At 37.4% G+C, this 12,132-nt stretch overlaps 1 protein-coding gene across 3 annotated transcripts in view; it reads right to left on the bottom strand.

Annotated features, from left to right (window-relative positions):
• The window catches only part of SCLT1 (sodium channel and clathrin linker 1), a 283,591-nt gene that overhangs the window by 80,619 nt on the left and 190,840 nt on the right, over positions 1-12,132 (bottom strand). For all 3 annotated transcript variants that reach the window (XM_082603421.1, XM_082603422.1, XM_082603420.1), the window contains 2 exons: positions 7,507-7,581; positions 5,448-5,593 (listed from right to left, as the gene is read on the bottom strand). In XM_082603421.1, coding sequence (XP_082459547.1) covers positions 5,448-5,593; positions 7,507-7,581 — 221 coding nt within the window. The remainder of the gene's footprint in view (positions 1-5,447; positions 5,594-7,506; positions 7,582-12,132) is intronic.

Genomic DNA, 12,132 nt, shown 5'->3' with positions numbered 1-12,132 from the left:
CTCTCTACTCTGTGCCATGACCTATACATCTCTTTTATGCCAGTATTGTACTGTTTTGATTACTAAAGCTTTGTAATATATTTTGAAATTAGGAAGTGTGATGCATCCAGTTTTTTGTTCTTGCTCCAGACTGCTTTGGCTATTCAGAGTCTTTTGAGGTTCATTATGAATTTTAGGACTTTTTTCTATTTCTGGGAAAACACCATTGGAAATTTGATAGGGATTTTATTGAATCTATAGATGGCTTTGTGTAGTATGGACATTTTAACATTATTGCTTTGTTCAGTTTATAAACACATCTTTATATTTATTTGTGACTTTGTCAACTTACTTCCTCAATGTTTTTTAATTTTCAGTGTACAGGTTTTTCACTTCCTTGGTTATAAATTCATTCTAAGCATTTTATTCTTTTTGGTGGTATTGTAAAATGGAATTGTTAATTTCTTTTTCATATAGTTTGTTGTTAGTAAATTCATGTATTTGTTCTAATGGCTTTGTGGTTGAGTCTCCAGTTTTCAATATATGGGATCTTGTCATCTGTAAACAAAGACAATTTTACTTCTCTTCCAATTTAGATACATTTTGTGTTTTCTTCTTATCTAATTTCTCTAAGACATACAGTACTATGTTGAATAGAAGTGGCAAGAGTGGGCACTCCTGTCTTTTTTACGATCTTTAAAAAAAAACTTTCAGCTTTTCACCACTGGGTATGACATTAGTTGTGGGCTTGTTATATATGGCTTTTACTATGTTGAGGAACATTTCTTCTACATCTAATTTGTTGAGTTTTTATTATGAATTATATTTTGTGAAATGCTTTTTCTGTATCTATTGAAATGATCATATGAATTTTATCCCTCATTCTTTAATGTGGTGTTGTATCACATTTATTGATCTGTGTATGTCAAAAGCATCCTTGCATCCTAGGTTTTCATCCCATTATGATCCTTTTAATACATTCTTGAATTTTTTTGTTTAGGATTTTTGCATTTATGTTCATCAGGGATATTAGCCTGTAATTTTATTTTCTTATAGTATCTTTGTCTTGCTTTGGTATCAGAGTAATGTTGGCCTCATAAAATGAGTTTGGAAATGTTCTCTCTTTTTCAATTTTATGAAAGAGTTTAAGAAGGATTGGCATTAAGTCTTCTTTAAATGTTTGGTAGAATTCATCAGTGAAGCCATCTGGTTCTGAATGTTTCAAAAATCCAAGGAGGTTTTTGATTGCTGATTCAGTCTCCTTAAGAGTAACTGGTCTGTTCAGATTTTCTATTTCTTGTATGGTTGTATGTTTCTAGTAATTTATCCATTTCTTCATGGTTGTCCTACTTGTTGGCATATCATTGTTCACAGTAGTCTCCTATGGTCCTTTATATTTGTGTGGTATCAGTGGTAATGGGTCCTCATTTATTTCTGATTTTTATTTGTTGAGTTTTCTCTCTTTTTTTCCTAGTCTAGTTACAGGGTTGTCAATTTTGTTTATCTTTTTAAAACACCGAGCCTTAGTTTGGTTGATCTTTTCTATTTTTTAAAAACATTCTCTATTTGTGCTCTAATCTTTTTCATTTCCTTCCTTCTCCTAACTTTGGGCTTAGTTTTTTCTTCTTTTTCTAGTTCCTTAAGGTGTAAAGTTGGGTTGTTTATTTGAGATCTTTCTTTTCTTAATGTAGGGCATTTATCACTGTAAACTTTCCTTTAAGAACTGGTTTTGCTGCATCCCATAAGTTTGGTATATTTTGTTTCTCTTTTTGTTTGTCACAAGATATTTATTGGTTTCCTGTTTGATTTCTTCTTTGACCCACTGGTCGCTCAGGAGTGTGATATTTAATTTCTACCTATTTGTTAATTTTTCAATTTTTCTCTTGTTACTGCATTTCAGTTTCATACCATTGTGATTGGAAAAGATACCTGATATAATTTCAATCTTCTTAAATTTGCTAAGACTTACATTGTGGCCTATCATATGATCTATTCTGGAGAATGTTCTGTGTGTGCTTGGGAAGAATGTGTACTGTGTTGCTGTTGTATAGAATGTTGTTAGGTCTATTTGTTCTTTAGCATTGCTCAAATGTGCTGTTTTCTTATTGATTTTCTGTCTGGATGATCTACCTATTGTTGAAAGTGAGGTATTGAAGTTCCTTAGTATCATTGTTTGCTCTCTATTTCTCCCTTCAGTTGTTAATATTTGCTTTATTATACTTAGGTGCTCTGATGTTGAGTGCATATAGTGTTATGATTACTATTTTCTCTTGACAAATTAACACTTTTATCATTATAAAATGACCATCTTTGGTCTTGTGACAGTTTTTTACTTAAAGTCTACTTTGTCTGATATAAGACACCCTGCTATTTTTGGGTACCCATTTGCATGGACTATCTTTTGCCGCCCTGTAACTGTTAGTCTATGTGTTTCCTCATATTCAAAATCAGTCCCTGGTAGGAAGTGTATAGCTGGAACTTGATTTTTAATCCATTGAGCCTCTCTATGTATTTTGCTTGGAGAATTTAATCCACTTACATTAAAAGTCATTATTAATAGGTAAGGACATAACTATTGCCATATTGTTAATTGTTTTCTGTTTTGTAGTTCCTTGGTTCCTTTATTACTATTTTGTTGTTTTCTTATTGATTTTTGTACTATGCTTTCATTCCCTTATCGTTTATGTACCTTTTACACATTTTTTCTTTGTGGTTGGCATGAGGCTTACATAAAACATCTTAGTTAGTCTATTTTAACCTGGTAACAACTTAACTTCAATCACATAAAAATCTCTACAATTTTACTTCTCTGCCCTCTCACATTTTATGTTACTGATGTATAATTTACATCTTTTTATACTGTATATCCATTGACACATTATTGTACCTACTGTTATTCAAAAAAATTTTTTATCTTTTAACTTCTATACCAGACTTAAAAGTGATTATGTACCACCATTACAGTGTTAGAGTATTATGAATTTGACTATATACTTACCTTTACGACTAAAGGTTTATACTTTCATGTTTTTACATTGCTAATTAGTGTCCTTTCATTTCAACTTGAAAAACTCCCTTTATTATTTCTTGTACAGTAAGTCTAGTGTGATGAACTTCCTTTTGGATCTCTTTTTTTCTGGGAAAGTTTTTATCTCTACTTTGTTTCTGATAGAGAGCTTTGCTGAGTATAGTATTCTTGGTTCCTAGTTTTTTCTTTCAGCACTTCGAATATTTTATGCCACTCTCTTGGCCTGCAAGATTTCTTCTGAGAAATCCATTGATAGTTTTATGCAGGGGTTGAGGGAGTCCCTTGTATGTGATGAGTCCCTTTTCTCTTCCTGTTTTCAAATTCTCTTTCTTTCTTTGACTTTTGACATCTTGATTATAATGTGTCAAATGAAGCTCTTGATGTTCACTCTATTTGTTGTTCTTTGGTCATCATGGATCTGGATGTTCATTACTCTCCCCAGATTTGGGAAGTTTTCTGTTATTATTTCTATAAATAAACTTTCTACCCCTTTCTCATTCTTTGCTCTTTCCAGGATTTTCATAATGTGGATACTGATTCACTTCAAGATGTCCCATAAATCATGTAGGTTTTCTTCACTCTTTTTTCGTTCTTTTTTCTTTTCTTCTCACTGCATGATTTCAAATGACCAATCTTCGAGTTTGCTGATTTTTCTTCTGCACGACCAAGTCTGCTGATAAAGCTCTCTATTGAATTTTTCAGTTCAATCACTGTATTCTTCAGCTCCAGGATTTCTGATTGGTTCTTTTATGGTTTCAATTTCTTTGTTAAACTTCTCATTTTGTTCATGTATTGTTCTCCTGATTTCATGTGTTGACCATCTGTGTTCATTAAGCTCCTTAAGACAATTATTTTTAATTTTTTATCTAGAAGTTCATGGATCTCCATTTGTTTTGCATTGATTACTAGAGGCTTATTAGTTTTCTTTGGTGGTGTCATGTTTGCTTGATTCTTTGTTGCTATCTGTGCATTTGAAGGAGCAGACTCCTCTTCCAGTCTTTAGACTGGTTTTGGCAGCTAAAGACCTTCTCCTGTCTTGTCTCAGAATTGATGGGACTGCCTCTGGGATCACAGCTAAGTGGGACTGAAACTATGTCATGTGGCTGTTGCCAGGTCCATGGTTGGCAGACCTGTAACCAGGGGTGCAGTCAGGTGTTGTGTCTGTTAGGATTCTAAGGTGCTCCTGTCATGTTCACTGGGCTGGCCTATGGGCAGGCAGAACTGCTTCTGGACTGTGGTAGGGTGGGACTAGAGCTGGGTCACAGACTGCTTCAGGGGTCATAGTCAGGTCTGAGGCCTGTAATGGGGGCATCTACAGGAGTGGCTTCTGCTGGGTCCCTTGGGTGAATCCCTGGCCATGTAAGACTGCCTCAAACTGTGGTAGAACAGGGCTGGATCCATGTCTTGTGGCTTTTGTTGGGTGTGCAGTCTGGTCTGTCACTGGCAGACTTGTTACCAGGGGCACAGTCAGGTGTGGCTTCCAGTGGGTCCATTAGTGCTCCCGTGAGGTTACTGGGCTGTTCCCGGGTGGGCAGCATTATGTTCAGGCTGCAGGAGAGTGGAAATGGAGCTGGGTAATGGGAATGCTTTGGGGGCCACAGCCAGGTCTGAGGTTGGCAGGCCTATTACTGAGAGTACCTATAAGGGTTCCTTGGGAAGGGGCTAGGTGCGGGACTGGGCAAGGAGGGCTGGAGCCAAATCCACAGAAAGATGGGGCTGCTTTGGGTTCATAGATGGGACCATAGTTGGAGGGTCTGCCACTGGTGTGCAGGCCTGCCTCCTCATTTTTGGGCTCCACTAAGGCTGTGCAACCTCCTACCTGGATTCCAGTGCTCCCACAAAGGCATTTTTGTCTATGGATGCCTGCCAAATATTTGTTTCTGTGGAGAGACATGGGCTGGGGACCTCCTAATCTGCCATACTGCTGATATCATTCCTCTTTATTTTTAAAATTCCTATTAAACATATTCTGTAACAGAGATAGAAACTTCATGCAACTTAAGTAAGTTTTACTATAATAAGTAATACTCTGGGGGGAAAAGGTAGAGAAATATTCAGAATGGATAGGCCAGATTATAAATTTATCATTTTAATAGACAATGTAATAAATACAAATGATGGATTATTACTGAATATTCAATACCTCTAAACTGAGTATAAAAGCAATAATTATAAGCAAGCTACTGCAATAGCTGCATAGTTAGTATGAAAAAAATGATCTTATGAATATCCTATTTAACTGCCAGAAACAAGAAACTTAAAACAAAATGGTACAGTACTGTATCTTTTCTTCCTAAGAAATTAGTTTTCAAAAATAATCTTGAAAAGAAATTCTATTTGGTGCTAAAAAGTCTTTTTTCAACATAAGATATAATTACGAGTCCTATAAAAAATCTCTCAAAAATTGTATGAATTCTGAAAATCCATAAGAATAACTTACTTTATTTCAAGTTGTTTGATTTTATTTTCTGCTGTCTTAAGTCTTAGCTGAAGATCATCTTTTGAACGCTCTGCAACCAGGCATCTTTGGTGCATTTCTTCTAGTTTTCTGAAATCTTTTTCATTTATTCTGCCTTCAAGGTAAATCTGCAGAAGAGGTTTATATGTATATTACTTTGCACAAGGAAATTATCTTAAGAAATTATACAGTTTAGAAACTGAAATAAATGATGAGAAATAAAAACTCATGATCATGTGTTCATCTGTCCCATTATAACATTAAAATATATCAATAATTAATTTTGGTTGTTTCACATTTATAAAATAAACTGCTGAAAACTGACATATAAAGTAATTGCTTATTTTTTGAAATTATTCAGGCTCATTGTACTATTCAAATAGTTTTAATAAATGCTAGAAAGAAATATAAAATAGCTGAAATTAAAAAAATACTCTAAATGTTACCACTTGGAGACAACTGCTTTGATTCTTTGATGACCACTTTTAAGACAATTCTGTATTGCAATATTCAAAAGTACAGACACATACTGTGGTGCAATGAGTAGAACTATCTGAAAGTGAGTCCAGAATCTCACTCTAGGTTAACCAGGCAATGATCTAGCTGAAATGGGGGTTTCCCCTTCCCTAGCAGAAGTGGTTGTATTCAAGCTCTGCTTCCTGTGAGACTGGGCTTCCACCTATGACAGAGAGGCTGTAGCATCCCATGAACTGCAAGGTCTCCAGGTGCTAGGCAGTTCACATTTTCAGACACACCCTACACACAGGTACCCTCCAATCCAGAATGCTTGGCCAAGTAACCTGTGTCTTCTCTCACTGACAAGACTGCTCTGTCACTCCTGCTCTACAAAAAGACAGAGTATCAAAATGTCAATGTCCTGCTACTAAAATACAGACCTATACTACCAGACCAGCAGTATTTTGACTATAGCATACTTGTCTGTGGAACAGTGGGAGAAGAGAAAGCTGCGACTTCTCTTTACCTGTTGCCTTTAGTCTTGTAGGTTTTACATTTCCCCAATAAAGCCTATTCCTTAACCTATGCCATGTGATATAAAAAAAATTCATCCCAAACCTTAATGGCAGGTCCAATCTAAATGGGACCTAGTCCTATTCCATAACAGAGGGAAACTCAGAAGGGATCAACCTTGTAGGAGTGGTGACCATGAATGGCCTACCCTGAACATAATATGTATATTTCTTTTTTTCTTCCCCCACAAATGGGATTATATACTATATTCTCCTTTTTAAATTATTCTTTTATTATCTGATGTTGTCATAATCTTTTTATGTCAATAATAGAGATATAACACAAGTTTTTTTATAACACATAGCTCTTCTTTGAAAATCAAACTCTGACTCTACCATTTAGTATTTTTTTAACATTGGGTAAATTACCTAACCTCTCTATGAAAGTTCCTAATGCAGCACCTAAAACACAATTTGATTTGCTGAATCAAATTTAGCTCTTTTTCTCCCCAAGTTATTTTAACAGAGTGGGATATTTACTGCTAAATAAAAAGAGTTATCTAAGTAAGAAATAAATTTCAAACTGTAGACTTCTTGCAATATTCATTCTCAAATGTCACTGGGGTAAATATTCTTTCCTAACTGTGATTAAAAATCTGTGTTTTTAAAAAGGTAAAAATCATAGCAATTTATAATTTTTTGGTTATATATATTTTTTATATTTATAGATGGCCTACACCCAATAAGAGTTGGCAGAAATTTTAAAAAGAGAAGAAAGATAAAATAAAATTTAATATTGGGATGAGGTCTAAGCAAGGAATACAGTTACTTTGTAAAATTTATACCTTTAAGTAAAAAGTTCAAATAATGTGGCCACTCTTGTTAAGAAATGTATACAGGCAATACCAGTACTTAAATGCAGATTCTGAAAATAATCCAAGCAAATAAAAGCACTCACCAGGAGAATACTTATAATATAGGGGTTGCTAGTAGATAGTATGATGAAAGCAGACAGTAATGTTGAATACTTGCAGTTGGGTTTTAGGTAGTGATTTTTTCCTTTTTCTCTTTACCTTTTCTAGTTCTTCTTCCACTGCTTTTTTCTCCCTAATGGCTTGTTCAATTTGGCCTTGTTTTTCAGCACACTCCTATAAATTCAAATCATGTTGTAAATAAATATATTTGTAAAACCTTAAGAAAAATAGAAAAGGAAAATGATATGTTCATAATAAGAATACCACACTTATCTATTTGTATAGCAGGACCATACTGATTATTAGGGGAAAAAACAAAAACAAAAAACTCAAATCTTCAAAGAACTACCTATCTCAGGATTTCAGAGATCACCTCTGGCATAGAATGCCAAGAAGTTCTAAGTAAACATACTAGATGGAAAACAGAGGTTGAGGGATTCTGGGGAGAAATAAATAAATGAGACCCCTTTCTCATATTACAGTTTTCCTTTTCATATATTCTTAACCACATATTTTAAAAGGTAACATAGAACTAGACAGTGACACAACACCACAGCATAACCCATGCCCTAAAAGATGCATGGGTATATAAATTCTAAAACAGTTAATTTTCTTTTGCAAAACTTATAAGCAGCCAGTGGACATAGTAAAAATGTTTCATTAACATGAAATAAAACATTTCTGACTCGAAAGGTTTTAATCACTAAAATCAAACAAGCATATCAATACTCAACAAATTAAAAAATTTGCAAATGAGACTAAAACTAAGAACAATCATTATAACGACTGGCTCCTCACAGCTATTTGTTTTTCTCTATTTATTTGTGAGAATGGGTGTGGTTATTTTCTACTATTGCGTGCTGGATGAACCTGCTTTGCTGACAGTACACTGCTAATATTTAATTATCTTTATCATAGCTTTATTTTACAGAAATACTATAAAACAACATGTTTTTAAAGTTCAAAATACGTAACTTCTAAATTATGATCCCAAATTAATAAACTCTGATTATAATGAAGATCTTTAAACCTATGTTGTAAATAAGATTATTAATCTAAATTTATCTTTTATTAAGATAGAACTGTTAGTGTATAAGATATGTAACTTTATTTTTTTTTAACATCTTTATTGGAGTGTAATTGCTTTACAGTGGTGTGTTAGTTTCTGCTGTATAACAAGGTGAATCAGCTATACATATACATATATACCCATAACTCCTCCCTCTTGCATTTCCCTCCCACCCTCCCTATCCCACCCTTCTAGGTGGACACAGAGCACCCAGGTGATCTCCCTGTGCTATGCGGCTGCTTCCCAGTAGCTACCTATTTTACATTTGGTAGTGTATACACATTCATGCAACTCTCTCACTTCCTCCCAGTTTACCCTTCCCCTCCCGTCCTCAAGTCCACTCTCTAAGGCTGCAACTTTATTCCTGTCCTGACTCTAGGTTCTTCAGAACCATGTTTCTTTTATGTTTTACATTCCATATATATGTGTTAGCATATGGTATTAATTTTTCTCTTTCTGACTTACTTTACTCTGTATGACAGTCTCTAGGTTCATTCACCTCACTACAAATAATTCAATTTTGTTTCTTTTTATGGCTGAGTGACATTCCATTGAATATATGTGCCACATCTCCATTATCCATCCATCTGTCAGTGGACACTTAGGTTGCTTCCATGTCCTGGCTATTGTAAATAGTGCTGCAATGAACATTGTGCTACATGACACTTTTTGAATTATGGTTTCCTCAGGGTATGTGCCCAGTAGTGGGACTGCTGGGTCAAATGGTAATTCTATTTTTAGTTTTTTAAGGAAACTCCATACTGCTCTCCATAGAGGCTGTATCAATTTACATTCCCACCAAGAGTGCAAGAGTGTTCCCTTTTCTCCACACCCTCTCCAGCGTTTATTGTTTCTAGATTTTTTGATGATGGCCATTCTGACTGGTCTGAGGTGATACCTCACTGTAGTTTTGATTTGCATTTCTCTAATGATTAGTGATGTTGAGCATCCTTTTATGTACTTGGCAAGCTGTACATCTTCTTGGGAGAAATGTCTATTTAGGTCTTCTGCCCATTTTTGGATAGGGTTGTTTGTTTTTTGATATTGAGCTGCATGAGCTGCTTGTATATTTTGGAGATTAACCATTTGTCAGCTGCTTCGTTTGCAAATATTTTCTCCCATTCTCAGTGTGGTCTTTTCATCTTGTTTATGGTTTCCATTGCTGTACAAAAGCTTTTAAGTTTCATTAGGTCCCATTTGTTTATTTTTGTTTTTATTTCCATTCCTCTAGGAGGTGGGTCAAAAAGGATCTTTCTGTGATCTATGTCATAGAGTGTTCTGCCTATATTTTCCTCTAAGAGTTTTACAGTGTCTGCCCTTACATTTAGGTGTTTAATCCATTTTGAGTTTATTTTTGTGTATGATGTTAGGGAGTGTTGTAGATTCATTCTTTTACATGTAGCTGTCCAGTTTTCCCAGGACCACTTATTGAAGAGGCTGTCTTTTCTCCACTGTATATTATCTTTATCAAAGATAAGGTGATCATATGTACGTGGGTTTATCTCTGGGCATTCTATCCTGTTCCATTGATCTATATTTCTGTTTTTGTACCAGTACCATACTGTCTTCATTACTGTGCTTTGTACTATAGTCTGAAGTCAGGAAGCCTAAGTCCTTCAGCTCTGTTTTCCTGTCTCAAGATTCCTTTGGCTAATCGGAGTCTTTTCTGTTTCCATACACATTGTGAAATTTTTTGTTCTAGTTCTGTGAAAAATGCCATTGGTACTTTGATAGGGATTGCATTCAATCTGTAGATTGCTTGGGGTAGTAGAGTCATTTTCACAATGTTGATTCTGCCAGTCCAAGAACATGGTATATCAAGGCTCTGGGAGGGTTCATGCCAAGGAGTATTTCCCAGAATTTCTGCTCCCAGTGTCCTTGTCTCCACAGTGAGCCACAGCCACCCCTCGCCTCTGCCAGAGACCCTCCAACACTAGCAGGTCTTTCGCAAGGACGTGAGCCTCTGCCAACATCAGGCACTATCATCCCTACCCAGAACCATACCCAGAGGCCTCAGGATATGACCACAGTACATCTGTCAGGAGCAGTGGCAGCCAGGCTCCTTTCCTGACACACGAGCTGGCTTGAATAGCATGCCACAGAGGTGTTTATCCAGTGAACAACCTATAGTCAGAAAACATTTCTTCAGTAGTCTGTGTTCAAAAACATTAATATTCAAATGCAACAATATTGCATTGGTTTTCACTGTCTGGCTTTTTCTTGTAACCAGTGAGTCATCCAGGCTTGCAGTACTTGCAGAGCACGACACTAAAGATTAAGAATACTAAAGTTGGATCGTCGGGTCGCGGCATTCTCCATCAAGATATATCAGAAATACATCTACATGTGGAACAACTCCTACAGAACATCTACTGAATGCTGGCAGAAGACCTCAGACCTCCCAAAAGGCAAGAAACTCCCCACGTACATGGGTAGGGCAAAAGAAAAAAGAATAAACAGAGACAAAAGAATAGGGATGGGACCTGCACCAGTGGGAGGGAACCTTGAAGGAGGAAAGGTTTCCACACACTAGAAGCCCCTTCGTGGTGGAGACTGCGGGTGGCGCGGGGGGGGAGCTTCGGAGCCGCGGAGGAGAGCATAGCCACAGGGTTGGGGAGGGCAAAGCAGAGAGATTCCTGCACAGAGCATCGTTGCTGACCAGCACTAACCAGCCCGAGAGGCTTGTCTGGTCACCCGCCGGGCAGGCGGGGCTGGGAGCTGAGGCTTGGGCTTCGGTCGGAGCGCAGGGAGAAGACTGGAGGGGTGAACACAGCCTGAAGGGATTAGTGCACCACGGCTAGCCAGGAGGGAGTCCGGGGAAAAGTCTGGACCTGCCGAAGAGGCAAGAGACTTTTTCTTCCCTCTTTGTTTCCTGGTGCATGAGGAGAGGGGATTAAGAGCGCTGCATAAAGGAGCTCCAGAGATGGGCATGAGCCGTGGCTAACAGCGTGGACCCCAGAGATGGGCATGAGATGCTAAGGCCACTGCTGGTGCCACCAATAAGCCTGTGTGCGAGCACAGGTCACTCTACAAACATCCCTTCTGGGGAGGCTATGCAGCCCGCCACTGCCAGAGTCCCGGGATCCAGGGACAACTTTCCCGGGAGAATGCACGGTGCGCCTCAGGATGGTGCAATGTCACACTGGCCTCTGCCGCCGCAGGCTCGCCTTGCACTCCGTACCCCTCCCTCCCCCCAGCCTGAGTGAGCCAGAGACCCCGAATCAGCGGCTCCTTTAACCCCGTCCTGTCTGAGCAAAGAACAGACGCCCTCCGGTGACCTACACGCAGAGGCGGGGCCAAATCCAAAGCTGAACCCCGGGAGCTGTACGAACAAAGAAGAGAAAGGGAAATCTCTCCCAGTAGCCTCAGGAGCAGAGGATTAAATCTCCACCATCAACTTGATGTTCCCTGCATCTGTGGAATACCTGAATAGACAACGAATCATCCCAAATTGAGGAGGTGGACTTTGAGAGCAAGATTTATTATTTTTTCCTCTTTTCCTCTTTTTGTGAATGTGTATGTGTATGCTTCTGTGTGAGATTTTGTCTTTAAAGCTGTGCTTTCACCATTTGTTCTAGGGTTCTATCTGCCCCTTTTTTGTTCTGTTTGTTTTGTTTTAAATTTTACCTTACTTTATTTTATTTTCTTTTATCGTC

The sequence above is a fragment of the Mesoplodon mirus genome, assembly GCF_964341445.2.
Source record: "Mesoplodon mirus genome assembly, chromosome: 2".
Taxonomy (NCBI): Eukaryota; Metazoa; Chordata; class Mammalia; order Artiodactyla; family Ziphiidae; genus Mesoplodon; species Mesoplodon mirus.
Note: the sequence above shows the minus strand (reverse complement) of the source record. Positions and strands in the feature narration are given on the sequence as shown.